The sequence below is a fragment of the Perna viridis genome, chromosome 1, assembly GCF_037379345.1.
Source record: "Perna viridis isolate PV_CMFRI_1.1 ecotype Kerala chromosome 1, ASM3737934v1, whole genome shotgun sequence".
NCBI classification, from domain to species: Eukaryota; Metazoa; Mollusca; class Bivalvia; order Mytilida; family Mytilidae; genus Perna; species Perna viridis.
Genome location: NC_142445.1, coordinates 3,280,831 through 3,301,228, shown reverse-complemented (window position 1 = coordinate 3,301,228; position 20,398 = coordinate 3,280,831). Strand labels below are relative to the sequence as shown.

Here is a 20,398-nt window from a genome sequence, read left to right as displayed (position 1 = left end):
GATGGCAATAGCTCACATGGACGAAGGCAAGGTGAGCTAAAAAAAGGTGGGGAAAATCCTCCAAAAAATGTGTAGGATGCTCTGCCATTTTCTAAAAACAATGTGTTAAAATTTCAAAAAGACTGAATAAGTTTTAAGTTGATGGAGGATGACAACAAAATGATACCATTATATGATCGAAATAAAAAAAGGGGCTCCTGAAAGAAATATTTCACTAATACTTCCATCACGATGAATTTTTAATTTCTTCACTCTACACAGTGGAGGTGGAGTTGAGTGGAATCCCAAGATCTTCACCCAACACAGTAGTCACCATTTGTAAATATTATTCTTGTCTACACGTTTAAACTCAATTTTCTTCTATTTTTACCTGCATTGCTGAATGCAACAGTAGATCTAGGAGTCCGGTCATTCCCATGATAAAGGTACATGCTATAAAAATAGTTCCAAGATCCAAAGGGAGATGATTTTCTAACTAAAATGGGTAACTATGATACCAAGCTGGTGCAATCAGCACTTGACTGCTTGATTACTTTTGTTATAACTTAAACAAAAGAAGTGCCTCTAATGATACCTTGCCACACTGTGTTGTATCTATTATTACATTTTATATTCTGTGGTATCAATTTAAATAATGTGTTCATGATATCCTTGTGGTTTGTGATACTGCACTGATATAATCAGAGGCATTTTTTATTGGACAAATCAATATCTAATAGGTATTTGCCTAAATTTGTTTTAAAACAATATCTTTAAACATGTAGTTGTACAAAAAAAAACCTGTTAAACTTGACTCTACCACATTAAATGTATACAAAAATATTTGTTTTAAAATCAAAATGAAAAGTAACTCACTGAGTTGGAAATTCTTAAAATTTCTTAAGAGAAATGTAATAAACAAGTATGTCAGCTAAGAGCAAGGAATATCATCTGTCTTGGTCAATATATCTTTCAAGTGTTCCAAAGAACATGATATCAAATGCACTGAGCTGCCATAATTGCATAATAAGTGCATAAGCTAAGTTACAAATAACAACATAGGAACACCAGATTGGGATATCCCGTCACCCCACAATACAATTTTTGATTTTTATTTTGGACCTATCACCTTGAAAATTAATAGAATTTATGATCCTCCCTAAGACCCAGGTCAAAAGGTGTTCATTCTGAAGAATTATCATCATATTATCATTCTCTTGAACTTTACAATTGCAAACTAAGCTTGTAGCTTAAATAACTGCACCATTAAAAATGAATCATTTATGGAGGTTCCTCTAAACATAATTCATACAAGACTTTTAATATACCGGTATATGCAAAAATGGATTTCCCAAAATGGTTTCAGTAGGTACATGTACTTTCAGCTGCTGCAGCATTCCCTACACCACACTAACTGTGCATCATTTGTAGAAGACAACAAGCCAAAATCATTAATCTTTAACTAAGTTTTCCTCCCAAAAAAGGTGGTCCTCCTTGATTTATGTCTGTAAAAATCCCATCCAAGGTTTTATAGCTACTAATCATTCACCATAGTTCGAAGGAAATTGGTAAAAAAAATTGAGGCCCTATCTAGACAACAAGCCTAATTAAAAGTGTAAACTGGCCCAAACCAGGATATCGAGGATAACCTATTCAAAAATTAGGACCATTCCTTATTATTTAATTTCTAATGTAAGACAGACCCATTGTTCCGAATTGATTTGTTATCAAAAAGTTATATCATTTGAGATTATTTGAATCCCAGAAGTGCAGACCAATAAATGTTAATGAGGTTGAAGTATCAAGCCAGGTAATACAAAATTACAAAAAAAAATTAAAATCAATAACAACATATTTATTACGAAGATTTTAACAACAACAAAATATAAATTAATAATATTGCTACACATGAAATGATCTGCAACTTGGGAAATAGGTTAGCTGACATATAAGATGGCAAGGTAGTACATTATGTATTCGTTTTTTGTACTCATCTGTTATTTTTGTAAAAGTTTTTGATATTCAATCACACTTTAAATTCCAGGATCCGAGATTCATAGGCTTATACTCCTGAAATAGAACAGGCAAAAACTTAGACATGATTTTTTTTGGTTTGTAAAGTTATTGATTCTCAGAAATATGAGGCAGGTGTAACCTGTAAGAGGATGAAATACCTTAATATACTGTATTGACATTTTTTAACATTAACACGCATTTTACAGTTTTACATCAGCTATAATTTATTTTTAACAATTTAACAAAACTATAAGATGTAAGCTATAAACAAATTAATATTTGTTTTTGTTTAAGAAAAGAAACTACAAATGTATAGTAAAGATCTTTATGTTTTCAATCTATCATTTTTTTTTAGATTACAAGCAAAAAATGTGTGAAAATGAAAACATCAACTAGAATTCCTAAAAAAAAAAAAGAGAGAGAATATCCCCAACTTTAAATGAAGTTAAATGTAAAACCTTTAATTATTTCCCTTTTGTAGTCTTTGGGCAGTAATTTGATTCTTTCATGCACGACTACATACAGAACAATGCCTTTAAACTTTATTTCAAATTTCAATAAAATCTCTTGAAAGGTTTACGAGGAGTTGCCCTTATCAAATCTTAACAAGTAAAACCCTTTAGATAAATCCCATTTAAGTTCTCCCACAGAACTTACATTCCTGAACGCAAATCTTAATATAATTCCCAACCCTCTTATAAAAATTCAATACCTTTTGAGTTGAGCTTACAAGCTATACTGACAGATAAACAGACAGACAGATGGATAGGGTAATTCCTATTTACCCTCAAACTCTGTGGAGGGTATTAAATAGCAAAATTCCTAAGAACTGAAGAAAATAATTTGTTGATTTGATAGATTATTTGTAAGATTGTCAAAGAATTTTTTAAATATGGCCTAAACTTTAATGACTCTTTGTATAATTATAAAAACAAAAATTGATAAAATAATGAACAACATGTATTCACAACGGGTTAACTCACCACACTACTTATCATGTGATACTAAGCTGCAAAGCAAGGCACATCCTGTTATGTAGCATGTAAATCTTAATATTTGTTACAAGCCATTCATCAAATGGTGTCTCAGTGAACTTGGGAATGTTGTGTTTATGCCAAAACACTCAAAGTCATTAATTTTTGCAAAAAAATAATCACACATTTTTGTGAGGATAAACTTTTACAAGTTCTTGGCATATCACACTTAAAATTACTGACAGATTTTCTAATTCTATTTCATAAAACAGCATATAAATAATGATACAGAAAGATCAATCTTGACTACAACACGAGTCTTGAGTAGGTAACACTCCAAATAAAATGCTTTACAGAGTGCAACTAGATATACCCTGAATAGATGGGGCATATATTAACACATATTCATGCTTGATACAGCTCAGAATTTTGATTGTGATTAAATGTAATTTAAAAGCCTAGATCAACAGAAATAAAAAATTCACAATGTGATGCCATTTGGTGGAAACATTTTATTTAGTTAAATAAAAAAAAAAGACGAGAATTGCCCCATATTTGTATGAATTAAGTCCTACTCAAACTCAAACTCAAACATGTATAAATTAAAATTAAAAATATATAAAAAGTAAAATGGAGCTTACATTAACAGACATAAAGTATTCAACACAATTTCAAGAAAATTGCTTGAAACATTTTCATGTTATTGTGCAAATATGAAAAATCCCCTCCCCATATCCCATAACTCAATTTTTTTTTAATTTAAATGGGAGAGCTAACCAATCAAAAGAAACAATTCAATATAGTTTCATGAAAATATATGTATCCCCAATTGAGTTATAGTCCAAAAAGCTCTGAAATCTCCTCCTTTTTATGAATAAAGTCCCATAACTCTAAAATGAAAAAATCACAATTTTTTTTTAAATTAAAAGGCAGCTTTAATCATTATAAAAGAAAAACAATTCGCTTAAGTTTCACTGAAACTGCTGCAATGGTTTTGGAGTTATAGTAAAAAGAATGAAGTCAAATAACTTAAAAACGAAAAACTGGAAATTTATAAAAATCAAAAGGGAGTTCACATCAATGAAAAGAACCAAAGTTTCATAAAAATTAAAACATTTTTTGAGTTATTGTGGAAAGTGAAATGACAGACAGACACCCAGACAGATGGACACCTGAATTCCATAATACATTCCATCTTATTCTTAAAATATAGACATATAAAAACAATATTTCACTGAGACATCCCTGAAAATTTATGAAATACGTTCGTAACAGCTGAGCAGCCTTATATATACAAAAATCTCACTGTACCGGCTGTAAAAACTACCAAAATACCTGATTACTCAAACATAACTGCTTTACAAAACTTTGAAATGTGTCTTGTTTCTGTTTTGCATAATTAAAAAGAGTGATAAAATAAGAATCATTTATATTATCATAGCCAAATGAAAAAGTGGTGATAAAAGGTAGAATTGATAAAACATCTTGCCATAAATTCATACAGCAACTGAATACTGTTTTTTTTATATCTGATGTTTTGATATTGTCCAAAAGATAAGTAAGAAAATGCAAGTATACAGGAGCAAAGTCAAAAGAAAGGAAAGCTGGTGCCATTGTTTTCAGAAAATATAAGATGTTGCACACTGTCTTGCTAACAATACCCCTACTCAACCATTTCAGTCAAAGCTGTGTACGAGTCATCAAGAGAAAGCAATATACCAAAAATCAAGCATTTCCTCTAGTAGAAGCTGAGAAATCTGTTACAAAAAAAAATGTAACGGAAGGACAAACTGACGGACAAGGTAATTACAATATAGAGTTGGTGTATAATATTGGAATATTGGTTCTAGTTTTGTGGATTTTTTAATACCCTTTGATACGTTTGACTAAAAAAAGCATAAATGGAACATTAATTGATACCTGATATGTTATGGTGAAAAGGGGGGATGGCAAAATGGTCAAAATGGCTTAACTCAAAAACTTCCATTTGGATTTCGCTGAAAATTTTTTATGACCTGTATTTTATGGTACTCAACAACTGTGAAAAGTTTAAAAAAAATTTCATCAATTTGTTCTCAAGTTATCATCTGGAAACCATTGGGGAATGGACAGACATGCAACTTTTCCTAGGGTCCACTTCTCTTGAAATCCAATGAAGAACAGTACAGTTTCAAATGTAACATGTTTTTGTTGTTATAAGAAAGAGAATATCTTGCTAATTAATATCACTATCCTCCACCTACAGCCTGATTATGTGTGAATAAAATATTGTGGTAATTATTTGTGAAGGAGAATAGTTTTAGAGTGGTAATGCTGATAGTTAAACAATTGGTGCAGGTTCCCTCTATATACAACTAGCAACTATAACAGTGTAAGGGAAGGTAACCATTACCATGGTGACTGCTATCAAGGTTTTGTACTGTATAAATTTTGTGCTACAGTATCACTCCTGGGCAAAAATTATAAAAGAACCAAGTGAAAATGCATCATAAAATGGTGAATGGCAAAACAAAAAAAAAAAACAAATATCAAAATGAAGAGAAGTTAAATGTATATCTTTGTGAAATTAATTATGTATGAATTACGAGTGGATTAAAGCAACTGTTATATGCACACTATTATAGCATTTCTCTTGAAATTTTTAATAAGTCAACAACAAAAAAAAAGAGGCTATTAAAAATTTTTGACAAGATTTTTTATCAGTTAGTTGGTACTGTTATTAAGTTGGGCAGAAAATAATTGTTGATGGCGTAAATTCTATATTTCTTCCTAAGTTGCAATAAAGTTTTGTTTGAATTTTGTGTCCAAAGAAATGTCTTTTTTAATATATTTTCATTTAGTAAAATCAAAATACTGAATTTATTTTCCTGTATAACAAATATATAATTGTTAGACGACAATTATTGAAGCATTTCTATCTCGTTAGATAATAAAGCAATAAGATTAATTTCCAATATAAAATTTCACTGCAAAGCAACAAAAATATTACACCTTATCTTGTAATTTTTCTAATATTTATTGTAGCAGTCCGCCTAAGAATCATGCAATTTTCACTGAAAGTGATTTATTGATGTCAGATATTTTATCCAAATTGACTTTAAATCAGTTGGATATATAAGAAAAACAATGAATAAAATGAAAAAATTAAAAATGTTTACACCATTACCACATCAACAACCACTCCTTAGCAACCACCAATTTAGGGCCTAATAATCACAAAAATGTCACAATTTGAATGTATTTTTTTTACATCTAGTGGTGGAAATTTACCAAACTAAATAATTATATTAATGAAGTGTGTATTATGGAAAACAATTTACAATAAAGTACCAAGCAGTCTGATTGGTTCAGATCAGGTTACCATAGCAACCAAAATTCTTATTTTTTTACAATTTGAAGTATACGAAAATAGACTATGTTTAGACCTGTTTTGCTAACAAGGGCAAGAATATATTATCCAAATGTATGCATGGATGTGTAATAGGTGCATAGGTCCACTGAAACATATCAAAAATAAAAATATGTAGCATATCTTTGTTTTTTGCTCATTTGGACCTTAAATCACTCTCATAAAGACTTTTCTTCTTCTTAACACATTTTATACAAACTTTTTCCAGACCATACTTTTTTGTCTTTTGACAACATGGAATTTTGTGCCAGAAATTTAGATAAGAACAATTTGAAAATCAACATTAAATTTTATAATATATCATAGAAACATCATAAATGGATAACTAGAGGCTTAAGAGAGCCTGAATTGTTCACCTGGTTTACCATTTGCTTATTAGAAAAAAATGGCAATGAGACAGGCTAAGTTAAAATTAACTGAATAGTCAAATGCAGTAAATGCTTTTAATAGCACGTTATGACCTGAACCAGAATTTTGCTGAAGGCAACAGTTTTGGAATCATTTTTAAAAAACTCTTCTGACCCCTATGTTCCATTTTTAGTATACATTTTTAATGGATTAAAAAACACAACTCATTTCGAGCACAATACCCTAAAAAATTAATATGCTTTATTTCCATTAACTGATTTTAAATGGTTTTAGAGAAGAAAATTTTCAAAATTGCACATGTACATGTGCAAAAATTAAGAATTGTTTCAGGAGCCATAACTCCTACATTAGTAAATGAACCATTTCAAAATGTTGGTATTGGTCAATCTTATGATGCTGAACTATAAAATCCTCCAAAAAAAGACAACAACCTTTGAGTTGTTTGCAAAAAATTGTCTTCTGACCCATATGTTCTATTTTTAGTAACAGGGGTTATGTTTTTGTCATGGATCAAGAATCCCAACATTTATTTTGTGTGGAATACCATACAGAACAATTGTTTTTGAGGAGAATATTTTCAAAGTTATACATACGAGGAATGCCAAAAAAACTTTTATAGGAGTCATAACTCCTACATCAGTTATAAATATCGTTTGCAGAATTTCGGCATAGGTTTTCTCTTAATCCTGGACAATATTATCCCCTGCCAGAATTACGCTAAAGGCAACGGTTTTTTGAGTTATTTTTTAAAAAAATGCCTTTAGACACCTATGTTCTATTTCTAGTAATGGCGGCTATGTTTTTTTCACAGATCATAAATCCCCACAGTAATTTTGTGCACAATTATCTACAGGAGGAGAACTTCGAAAATTTGTCCACGAGGAGGGACGCCAAGTAATGGCATAAGCTTACTTGGCCTTTGGCAAGGAGAGCTAAAAATAACAAATGTTTGTTTACTGGCCTGTTACCCTACATCTATTACTTGTAGCTGTCTAGAAACTATGTGAGAGCCAAACATGGGTAATCTAAAATTATACATTTCATCTTGTCGTGGCATTTAAGAATAAATTGCATAATTGTAAAATGCGAACTACTTTAATTTATAGTCAACAAGTTTACATGATCTTTCTACTTATTATTGCCCATACATGAGATCAGAAGTAAACTATAATACAGTCAATGAAATGTAAAATATAGGTTGCAGACTTCGTTTGGATGCTGATTCAATATCCTAATGTATCCGTATATGACTTCAGTTATACAATCCTTCCTTTTATATTTAATGAGGTATGATACCAAAAGTACTAAATCATGATGTTTTTACAAAAAATTAAGTTTTTTGTCTTCTTTGGCATATTCGTTTATATATTTTCCCTATATTCAACTATGCTGGAACACAGACATAAACATGTAGGTAGATTTATAAGAGAAATACATTTAGGAATTCGAGTGTCAAATCAGGTATAGAAAAGATTGCAACAAAAATGAAATTTAAAAAAGATTTTTGAAAATGATTTTTATAGGCATTAGAAAAGATTGCAACAAAAAAAAATTTAAAAAAGACTTTTGAAAAAGTCAACAATGACAACAGACAACTACAATGAACACAAAGTGATGGCAATAGCTCACACTGACCTTCGTCCAAAATGAGCTTAAATATACGATGAGAAAACCAACCCCTTCTAACTAAATTCTGTTACTCAGAATGTTAGTTTAAAACACCAGACTTTGATTAATTTAAGTTTTAATTAATCTAAATTAAATATCATCTATTGGAACGAAATGTAAACTTGACCTGTAACTTATCATTGTGAACTTGTCATGTCATTATCTGCAAGCGTTTAGAAAAAACTCCTTAAAACGATTATTTCTGTAAATTTTGCTAAGTTCAAGGCCCATAATTTCAGTAAAATCATCAAAGTGAAACCAAACACAAACTTGTATTGTAACCTATCACTGTTAATTTATAATAAAAATCATGTCAATATCTGCAAATGTTCAGAAAAAAATGTCAGGAAAACGGTTATTTCTGTGAATTTTGATAAGTACAGAGCCCTTAATTTATGTAAAAATTATCGAAAAGTAAACTTGCACTTATCATGGTGAACTTATTAACTAAAAAAATATTTCAATATCTGCAAGTGTTTTGAGTTTAAGATGGACTGATGGACTGACGGTCAGACAGACGGATCAAACACATTATACCCTGCGCAACTGCATTGTGTGGGGTATAATTATTTAAGCTCAGAGTTCTTCTCCTTTGAAATTAAGAGAACACATATTCCATAACAGATGTAAAAGATTAGTACTGTTACTGAAGTTACACACAATCAGGTGATAAAGGGCAAATATTCTTCACATTTACGACATACTGTAAGGCTGACAGGTTAAATTCAGGTAAAATTTCATCTATTCTGGTATGCATCACTCCACCTTGACAGGATATATCAGCATACTAAATAGTAGAAGTCTAGGTCAAAAGACAAAAAGCGTTACGGTATGGAAAAATTTTGTATGTTATTTGAACATGAGGTCAAAAGTCAAGTTCAAATGTCAACCACCCTAGTATGTGATGCCTGGCCTTCAGGTTTTATAATCCCATACCAAATATCAGATGTCTAAGTGAAAAGACATAAAAAATTTTGCCCAGACAAATTTTTGTATGGTATTTGGCCAAAATGTTGTACGTCATTTGACCTTGGAGTCAAAGGTCAAGGTCAAAAGTTATCCTATCTTGAACATTACACTCTACCTTAATGTGATTTTCATACATACCAAAAATCAGATATCTTGGTAAAAAGACAAAAAACAATACGGCAATGAGAGTTTTTTATGGTATTTTGCCAAAACTTTTATGTTATTTGTCCTCGGGCAAAAGGTCAACGTCAAAGGTCACCTACCTAAAACATTACTCCCTGCCTTGGTGTGATATACTTAAATGCCAAAGATCATATATCTAAGTAAAACGACCAAAAAAAATAATGGCACAGACAAAATTACGTATCATATTTTGCCAAAATTTGTATGTTATTTGACCTTGAGGTTAAAGATCAAGTTCAAAAGTCTTCCACTCTGGTATGCAACAATCTACCCTGAAAGGATATACCAACATACCAAATATTAAAAGTCAAGGTCAAAAGACAAAAAAGTTATGGTCTGGACAAAGTTTGTATGAAAAACATTAGGAAGAAGTCCTTACAAGGGGTGATTTTGGGTCCAGATGAGCATAAAACAAAGACATGCTACTTATTTTTATTTTTGATATGTTTCAGTGGAGAGCACCAACTACACATCCATGCATACGTTTAATTAATATCTTCTTGCTCTTGTTACTAAAATGGGTCTGAACATAGTCTATTTTTGTACATTTCAAATTAAGAATTTTGATTGCTATGGTAACCAGACCTAAACCAATCAGATTGCTTTGTACTTTATTGTAAATTGTTTTTCTTAAGACATACTTCATTAATATAATTATGTAGTTTGACAAATTTCCACCATTAGACATAAAGAATACATTAAATTTGTGATGTTTTGGTAATTTTTAGGCCCAAAATTGGTGGTTGCTAAGGAATGGTCATTGCCATGGTTACGGTGAAAACATTTTTCATTTTTTTATATTAATTCTTGCTTTTCAATTAAATCCTACATATTGCAAGTCAATTTGCTTCAAATGTCTGATATCGATAAATCACCCACTGCACGATTCTTAGGTGCACTGCTACTTAAATAAATGTGTACACAAATACAATTAAACAGCTATGCTAATGCACAGGATACAATACTCCCTTTTTTAATGTTAAATGTCCCAAAAAACAAAAAAAAAATCAGAAAATTAAGGATTTTTTTTTCGATGAAAACAAACTGTTCAACTAAATTATTATCAAAATAATTATTCACAATAATAACAAGTGTGTCTTACCAACTCTTTGCTTTGGGTTTAATGTCATCTACAATGGCCTGAATAACTTCTAATGTTGTAGCTTGGCCTCCCAAATCTGGAGTGTGTACCTTTAGAAATAGACATTGATAAACGTACAGGAATATCAGGACAATGAATACAACTTATCCCTAGTGCACATTCTTAACACTTTTTATGCAGAACATTTTACAATATTCTCTTGAACTTATCAATAATTACACTTACATATAATTCAGTACTTAGCCAGAAACTTTTTCACACTTTTTTTTATAAACAACTGCACTAAAGTGTATAGTACACAAATGCCAAAAAATTTACTTTAATTATGACATTTCCATGTAATGTAAAAAAAAAAAAACCCAAAAACTATAAGCCCTGTTTATCACAGGAGCCCCCGCCCTAACTTTGTTGCTGTGGATATATTTCTGACAAAAACTAGAAAGTCTAACTATCACCCAGTTCCATAATATTTCATGAAAATCAAGATCCTATGACCTTGCACACCATCACTGTGTGTAGAAATATCCTGCAAAAAATATTTTAGATGTAGTTCATAAACTGTACAAGAGATAGCCGGACAAGCCATGATCAATATATTTCTGAGTAAAATGACTAAGTGTAATTATCACCAATTTACGTAATATTGGCAGTTACAAGCCTCCTTAATATTGGCAGTAAAAGTCTCATAACTAGGAAACAAAAACTATTTGATTTTATAACATTAAGAAAAGCTTCCGCCCCACAAAAATTCTCAAAATTTGTGTAAAAAAATATCTGAACTCCATTTTATCATTGTTTTATGGCCTAGCCGTGCGATAGCGACATTAATGGCCTGTGGTAAAACAATGATAAATGTTTCTGTGATTTATTTTGATTCTTATAGGACTAGTTTCTTTAATAGAAGCAGCCTATGAGTTGCACAAAATGTTGGTCATATGTTCATCACTTTTTTTACCATGGCTGTGGTTTAAAGAGCTTTCAAAAATGTTATCTCAGAACTCTTCACAAAATCTACAAGTATTTATTGTACATTTATACATGTATTTTAATTTTATGTAATTTTTATTACCATAAATGAACACCAACCTGTTTTTCACACAGAACATCCATTACTGAATCCCTGATGAGTGTTGCATGGGTATGATGCCTAAAATGAAAAAAAAAAAACTTGTATTCAGTAGTTGTCAAAATCTCTTAAATATCAACTTTTACCGGTGATACAAATGTTGTGACAATCTTTTATGGTTTGGCATTTTTTAAAGGTCAAATTTTAGATTTGTTACATCTTTATTGATTGCATAAACCTTTATCACAGCTTACAGCTACATTTCTCCATGTCATAAGCAGTTGTAAATTCATTATTTGTGTTAAGTAAATATGGTATGAAATAATTAAATCTAATTTTTTTGCTTGTGACAGAGGTTATGGAGGTTAATTACACTGCCAACTGTACAAATGCATTTAAAGATTTTTCAGATGTGACATATTGTAATTGTTCTGTTCTTTCCTTTCTTGCATTAAGTAAGTGTTCTATCTGTTAACTAATACAGAAAGAAACAATAAGTTACCCTAGGTAATCTAACAAATCACATCCAGCTAGAAGTAAACCTGTAGGATTAGCAATATTCTTCCCTTTTAATGATCTACCAGAATTCCTTGAACCCTAAATGAACACAAAACAAATTATCGAATGTAATTGCATAAAAGAAACAGTTTTTATTTCTACTGCATGAATATGTCAATAAATAAAACCAGATAGAAAGATTTTTTTTCATAGTATTACATTTATTCATGTTAGAATTACCTTAGATCTGCATTTGACATTGAACTACATTTTCCAATTGAAATTATTTTATCATTTTTTTTTTTTATAAATTAAACCTATTGGAGAAAAATGTGTATGGGCCAAAAAATATCAGTAAGTAGTACAGCATAAAAATTATTTAAAACATAGTGTTATATAAATATGTTAATATTTGGAAAATGACTATTTTTCTGGATTTTAAAATTCATTGTAATGACTTCACAACAGTGCCACCAAAATAAAAAACCACTATTTAACGTGCTGAGAATAGTAAAGTTTGTTGTTTTTGGACACAATTACATCCAGAAAAATATGTTCACATCCAAGCAGCAACATTATATTTTCACATATAAACTGTGTAATAATTAATGTATTCACTAAATAGGAAATTATTTCTTAGCCGTGGAAAGTATTTCTTTGCTCTTTATTATGTTTTTTCAGTTGTTATGGTTCCATTCTCCATATTCACAATTGAAACTTTTCAACACTTGCATATTAATTTCCAATTGAATGTATGACCAAGAAAAGCCCTTAAAGCCTCTTCTCCTTCATTCAATCACATAAAAAAATTAATGTAAAGGCTAATATGTTAAAATTTCTAAAGCATGTCAAAGATTTCCTTAAAAAATGATGACATGATGCAGAAAATATTCACAAAAATAAGAAGTCTTAAAAAAAAACTGATGTATTGAAACAGAATTGGTTATTGTGGGCAGTGAACAGCTGACATTTTTAATCACAGTGGGGTTGTTGTCTCCTTGACATATTCACCAAATCCATTCTCATTATATGTCATGTTTCTTCACAAACACTAACAAGCAATGTTAACATACCTTTCATTTCATAGTACTAATTAGTTTGAGCTACATATATTGATTCATGATGAACTTACCAGTTCAAACACAGCATAATCTTCACCAATATTCATACCAGGAACAACACCAGGACCTCCCACCAAACCAGCAGCTATATTACTCAGGATATTACCATACAGGTTAGGCATTACTAGTACATCAAACTGCTGAGGTCGTGATACCATCTACACACAATGGAATATTGTAGTATGTATCAATACTAATATATTTTCCAACAATACAGCTTGTTTGTACATAAGGTTTAGGCATATTAGGGGTGCATTCTATTTTTTTACTGAGAAATATGAGTGAATATATCTGCTACATGAACTAAAATTTATTTAACTTATTTGTTGAAATGTTTTCTTGTTTTGCCCCATTGACTAAGTATGTCACAACTCATGTAAACTCTGTAGACACTTGTTTAATCAAGGTTTTTGCCCGGTTTCATAAAAAATTTCAAATTAAGATATTCTTCAAATCCTTCCTCAACCTAAATTTTGACCAATCAAAAACTTGAAATTGAAAATTTAAGAAAAAAGTTCAGACATTTCATATCAGTATGAATTGTTATAGCAGAATGGTTTTAACATTTAAGTGTCGGTCTCTGAAAGAATCAGGCAGTGGGTGAAACATGGTATGAAAAAACCTACCATTTCAAAAGTTTAATCTTGCTATTTGCACCATCAGAATCAAGGAAAAAAGCCAACATTTTCCATATCACTTTGGTAAATTGAGTCATAATTTCATTGAAATGCACTGAAAATAAACATTTTGAGGACAGATAACTTCTCTCAAAAATCTTTTTTTTTCTAACATTCTATTCATTTTTTTTACCGCAGCCAGTAATGCAGAGATAAAATAATGGTCTATTCAAATTGAGACAGCATCCTTGAGTGAAATCATATTGTCACATCAGTGAGGTTTTGACATGCATGTATCTGATTTTTCCAATTTTGCCTGATTCTTACAAAAACTTACACTTTAAAATTTACACAGAAACTTAAAAAAGAGATACCTGCATACTGGCATTGTCTATAATCATATCATTAAACTCTATGTCTGGATATAAGCATGCAACCTTTCGGCAACTCTCTAAAAATAACCCATCTCCAAGTTTCCTGTCGTAAGAAAATTATGCATACTAGTTTCATGAAATGAAACAAATGTGAGTTTAATTTCCTAACTGCAACAACACAAATTGATAAGAATCTTTACTTTAAAATACTAATATAAATATAATTGTACTTTGCCTTGGAAGAACTAAACAAAAGACAGCTATACATGAAACCAAAATTAGATGTATTGGTAATTTTTTTACATTAAATATTAAACTGTAATATACATGTTATTTATTAACCATTATTTTTTTTCTACTTACATTATATTAGCTTTATGAATAGCTGTGACTTTTTTCCTCCCGTGTCGTTTTGCAAAATCGAACGCATATTTTGCAATTTTCACAGATTTTTCAGATGTTATGATTTTCAAACTCTCCACAACACCTGGAACATTCTGCAATAAATATCTTTATCCTTTTGGTGATAGTAAGAGAACCTTTCACCAAAATGTTTTCATTTGAAATGCTTTGGATCATTAAACACAGATGAAGTTAAGTTTTGGCATAAATACATTTTTAGTTCAGATCTTGTGGCCCTAATTCAATTTAGAAAATTAGAATAAGGGGGAGTTGCTAAGATGTCATGTCAACTTTCCTTTCATCTGTGGCAACATCCCTTCAGCACCTGCATATGGAGTGTTCATATCACAACTGATACGTTATGCCAGAGCTTGCCGAAACTATGCAGACTTTTTGTATCGCGCTAGAACTCTAACAAATAGGCTTCTTGAACAAGGTTATGTTGCTACAAGATTGAAGTCATCATTACAGAAGTTTTATGGTCATCATCATGAACTCGTGGATCGTTATGGTGTATCCATCTGCACCATGAAAACTGATTTATTCAACGGGTCATAGTTTTCCTTTCCTCGTTTGTCTACCCTGGACTTGACTTTTTATGAGCAACTCGGCGGGTGTTTCTAGAAAAGCAGAGGACGCTTACCCTACTGGTGCACCTGGTCCATGCTCCCAGTTTTTAGTGGAGTCTTAGTTGCTCATTTGCTTTTGTTACTTTGTATGTATGATTTTAGTTACTTCATGTTCTTTGTTGTGTATGTCTGTTTTCCATGTCTGGTCTTTGTCCCTGGATTACATTCTTTTGATTACTGCTATAACCTTGGTTCCCTTGACTACTCTTTGATAGAGATGGTAACTTATGATAGTACTTTGATAGACACTTAAAATGACAAATAATATAAAAAAAGGTTATTTTGAGGTAATGTTATAGTTAATTCATTGTGTAATGATACTTAACCTCATGTTCCAAATTAGTGTATTCCCCTTCTGTGTTCTCTCGTATCAGTATCAGATCAATATTTCTATGTCGAGTTTTTACACCTGGTATTGACCTACACCATACAACACTGGCAAACAAATTCAGTTTGGTTCTGTAATTTATGATAAGTGAAGATCAAATTCAAGTTAAAAAAAATAAATTTGTAAGCCATTCAAAATTTTCAAAGACAAAAAAAACCAACATACATGTATAAATCAGTATTAAACTAAGATTTAAATTCTTATAAGAAATATACTTGAATCACATCACTGAATACACATCCTAAGGTGTATATTAAATATTTTAAGAGTTATAAGGAATTGGGAACAACTTTAGCTGGAGCTGAAATTTATTGCCATTCTGTATGTAACCTCAAATTATCCACTTTGATATTTTACAACTATGTGTTTAACACACTAACACAGCAACTCTAGCAGGCATACATCAAAAGACTAATGGTATCATTTCTACATATCTTCAAAACTTTGAGAAATTTTGTTGCAGTTGTGACGGATTCTTTTTAAGTTTCTAAACTTTAAAATACATATATACAGTCAATACATCTAAGTTTCAGCATACCGGAACTAGCAGTACTAGTAACGAGCTATCTAAAGTTAGTTTTGTTTAGAAAATAATTTAATGTCTTCTATAAAGAACTGTTTTCCATTTAATTTATGGCGAGAAATAAAATACTGCAGCAATATCTCTGTTACAAGTCATTATAATTTCATCTGTTTCTACCTACCGGAGTTCTACATTCATTGACTTAAAACTTGGATCATCAAATTTTGTTTCAATATTTCCTGAAAATAAAAAAAAAAACAAAAAAAATTATGTTCAAAACATCAGGATTTTACGACATTGTATGTCTTTTCATGGTCATGAAGATGAGAGGTAGAAAGCTGAAAATTCAGAAATTTGGTAAAGATCTACAAACTATGGTAAGTCCATTAAATACTTGACCTATGACGACCTTGAATGGGTCAGATTGTGTAATGTAAGTCAAGTGTCTAAACCACAGCACCCTTTTTGTTAAATACAAATGTAACATAAAGTGTCAACACAATGGGTTTCCTAGTACATGTATTAGTGACAACTTTGATATCAAAAGTATTAGATCACTTTCTCCATCTATTGTGTAATTCCTTAGAAGTTACATGTTTTTTTTTATTTTTTTCATAACAGATATTTATGATAAAAGATAAACTTATGTTAGTCCCTCTGTATTTTTATACACCTGTCAGAAACTTGTTCAGTTGATGTAATGCTGCTTTTACTTGTATTGTTTTTGTACTTTTAATTTTCTAATTTCCAGCATGTCTTACTACCTCTGAAGTCTGAACACATAGATAAATACTAATCTCACACGTGAGTGTTCCGTTGTTGGCAGATGATTGATTTGAATTCAGCAGTAACATCATTGAAAGGAGTTGTTTTGCTTTGTGATGTTACAAACAAAGGTTGAGAGAATTTGACTTTTTAATAAAAAATTTGTACTTTTAAGGAATTAGAATAAGAGTGTCTTCCATAATAACTTATGGATTATCAGATTTTGTTGTGAGATTCTAAATGATAGTACTTTCAGGACTTGCTAAAGTTCATGCAGAAAATACCTCCATTTAACTGTCTCTATTGAAGAAATCTTATGTTACAATCAAGGGTTCAGAAATTTTGACAGCCCATGCCGGACATTTTATCAAACTTAGCAGACATTTGTGTCAGTCTTTTACATGCTCAGACAGAAAATGAACTTTTTTATGTAGTTATTTTAAGATAAAATTGGAAATTGTGTTGTTTCATCACATACTCTGTCTTTTACAAAATATTAGAGCAAGTGGACGTTCTAACATGTAAACAAAACATTGTATCTCTCGGACTTTTTCATCACACCGGCAAACAGCTGAAAGCTTCCGAGTGATGAAAAAAAAAATATTGATTATTTATAAAACAAAATTGCTAACACATTTTGTATATTTATTTAAATGGTCTGTTGACTTCTGTGTTAAAAAGATTCAAACAATGAATTAATAATTACAAACTACAACTGATTCATAGTTTCATTTCCATGTGCTTTCGTTACCTCTGAAAGATTGGTGGGAAAATGGTGGACTTTTTTCTTAATCATCAAGTAATAAATGTATGAAAATTCTCCGAGTTACTGCAAATGATTCGCGTACACAATGGGGCAGCACTTGTACCGTTAATTCAATTATGCAATCAATTAATCAGTTACAGGTCAATCACAGTCATAGGTGGCTGCACATCGGCTAAAATTGACACACACCTGTCAATTCATTTCTGATAAACAATTAAGAAACTGGTAGACAGGATGTTTATACACTAATACAACCATGCACACCGTAATTTATAAGAGTTGACAATTTTTTTTATGGCCGATATTGGAAATTAGTCGTCGGTCATTTGCAGAATTTGTCGGTCAATGACTGGCATTTTTGACTGTTTCCGGATCTATGGTTACAATGGAAGAAGCTATAAGTTATTATTTGTATTGCCTACAAACTACTTTAAGTGATTGCTACTCCACGTTGAAAGCTAGAAATGTATTTTTATAGAGATTTGTTTGTTTAAATTTACAGGTTCAGTTTACCTTTAATGGCAACACCATTTCTCTGAACAGAAAGAAGAGCTCCATGCATTATCTCAGGACTTGCAGTAGCAGCATTTATCTCTACTTGTTCAAAATCTATTGGGGCTCCTGCATGTCTGAAAATATAAAATAAAAATCTCATGCCAAAAGCTTTTATGTGTAAATTGAGAAATAAAAGAGATTCTACTTTTTAGATTGATTGATCGATTGTTGTGGTGTCCAGGAAGCTCATTTACTTTTGTTTCTTAATGTGTTATTTTGATGATCTATTATTTGCCATGTCTATTCATTATTCTTGTATTAAATTCTTTTAATCACAACTCAAATCCTGGTGCCCCTGATTATCATTTTACAGTACTGATAATATTGATATACCGGTAGTACTAACACACAATGCATCTAATGCTTTCCGAGCTAGAACTCTTAACAGTGCAGACTTAGTAAAATGGACACACATATTATCTGTTATCTTGACTTTCAATTTTAATCATTTATCTGCTCTTGAACATTGAAAAAAATAATTACCAAAGACTTCCTATACTTACCTGAAAACTTCCTGAACATGTGACATAAGCTCTGGACCAACACCATCCCCAGTCATTAATGTCACAGTATTTCGGCCTCCATATCGTGACAAAGTCTGGAATAAAAATAATAATTCATTTTTATTTTTATGGAATGGGAGTGGGCAAATGTCTATAAAATTTGTGAAATGAAAATAATTTGCAGTTTGACCAGCAAGTGATGAAGACTAAACTGGTTTTCCATGTTAATACTTACTTACTGTAAGAAAAAAGAAATTTTTAAAAAGTCATTTACTAGGCATGTGTCAGATGATGATGATTTATTAATTCATATTTTAAGATATTTGGTACAATAGTCATCTTCCCAACAGAACATCATTTCTCATAAAATGTGTTTCAATGATGACTTTTGTTTTCATTTCAATAATATCTTTTTAGTTGTTCTTAAACTATAATACTAATAATTTTATATATGGGGAAAGGTACACAAATTTTAAATACTAGTAATACATTTTACATATTACCTTCTTTGGTTCTGTATGTACTTGTGAATAGTAAGCTGTCTGAACTCTTGGTGGCTACAAAATAACAATTTTGATTTGGGATGAAATTGTCCTAGCATGAGTGATAGATTGTTAGAAAACATACAGATTATAGGCACATTGTATAACAAGTCTGCTCCTCTGGAATGAATGAGGCTTAGATTCATGTTGTTTTTTTTCTCTTGTAAATTTGTACATGAACATTTGTCACATGGAACATGAACTGGTGGAACATTGGAAATTGCAAAGTGCAGTTGAGGTTCATCTTCACCTTTTAACAAATATAGACTTTTCACCACAAGTTTCTCTCTGACTACAGACAAACCTGTGCGCTTCAGAATAATTTAAAATTTGACTGAACCTAGATGATTAAAATTCAAGTTTTATTCCATTTTAAAATATTAAAATCTTTAATGTTTCAAACTACACAACATTAAAGATAATGAATATTAAAAACTTTCAATGCACATTTTGTTAAAAAAAAATGCTTTTACAAAATTATTGTATGTACAATGATTAGAATTGAAGTTGTATACAAACAATAATATAAATCATCTTCTTTCTTGCTCTGGTCCTTTACATTTTACTAAAAATAAACTTACATGCAATTTTTGAACAACCCTGCAGAAATTCTTCTTGAGGTAAAATTTAGGAACTTAAAAATTAAAAAATTTCCCAAAAATGAAAAGTGACGAAAAATTAAGGCAATAAATATTGTCAAATTTTTTCATTATTTGTTTATATTTATACTGCTTTTGGGAAAAGATACATGTATCTAAAATACTCTAACTTGTCAAATTTGATATGCAAATTAGCCTTACTCATTTAATTTTTGGATATAAAATTTCCAATAAAAACTATTTTCCTTATAACTGTTTTACTACTTCAGTTGGATACTCAATTTACAGAGCATATTATACATCTGAATAAAAAGCAAAAGAAGATAGTATGTTAAATATCTTCAAAAAAAGAGTTTAAGTACAGCAAAATAATCATAGTTC

At 30.6% G+C, this 20,398-nt stretch overlaps 1 protein-coding gene across 6 annotated transcripts in view; it reads right to left on the bottom strand.

The window, feature by feature from the left end:
• Positions 1–1,813: 1,813 nt before the first annotated feature.
• Positions 1,814–20,398, bottom strand: part of LOC148626875 (isocitrate dehydrogenase [NAD] subunit gamma, mitochondrial-like) — a 21,073-nt gene continuing 2,488 nt past the window's right edge. The window contains exons 2-14 of one of the 6 annotated variants that reach the window (XR_015916906.1): positions 19,380–19,433; positions 18,877–18,971; positions 18,332–18,447; positions 16,469–16,526; positions 15,703–15,835; positions 14,709–14,842; positions 14,346–14,448; positions 13,366–13,512; positions 12,238–12,332; positions 11,756–11,816; positions 10,670–11,195; positions 2,979–3,004; positions 1,814–2,049 (exon numbers count right to left, since the gene is read on the bottom strand). Coding sequence is in view for 3 of the 6 variants with exons in the window: in XM_088553552.1 (XP_088409678.1) it covers positions 5,376–5,418; positions 10,670–10,758; positions 11,756–11,816; positions 12,238–12,332; positions 13,366–13,512; positions 14,346–14,448; positions 14,709–14,842; positions 15,703–15,835; positions 16,469–16,526; positions 18,332–18,447; positions 18,877–18,971; positions 19,380–19,433 (1,128 nt within the window). In the remaining 3 variants the exon portion in view is untranslated. Of the gene's footprint in view, positions 2,050–2,978; positions 3,005–5,361; positions 5,419–10,669; positions 11,196–11,755; positions 11,817–12,237; positions 12,333–13,365; positions 13,513–14,345; positions 14,449–14,708; positions 14,843–15,702; positions 15,836–16,468; positions 16,527–18,331; positions 18,448–18,876; positions 18,972–19,379; positions 19,434–20,398 lie in introns of those variants that run through there. The other 5 variants (XM_088553552.1, XM_088553644.1, XR_015916900.1 and 2 more) reach the window with 5 other exon arrangements.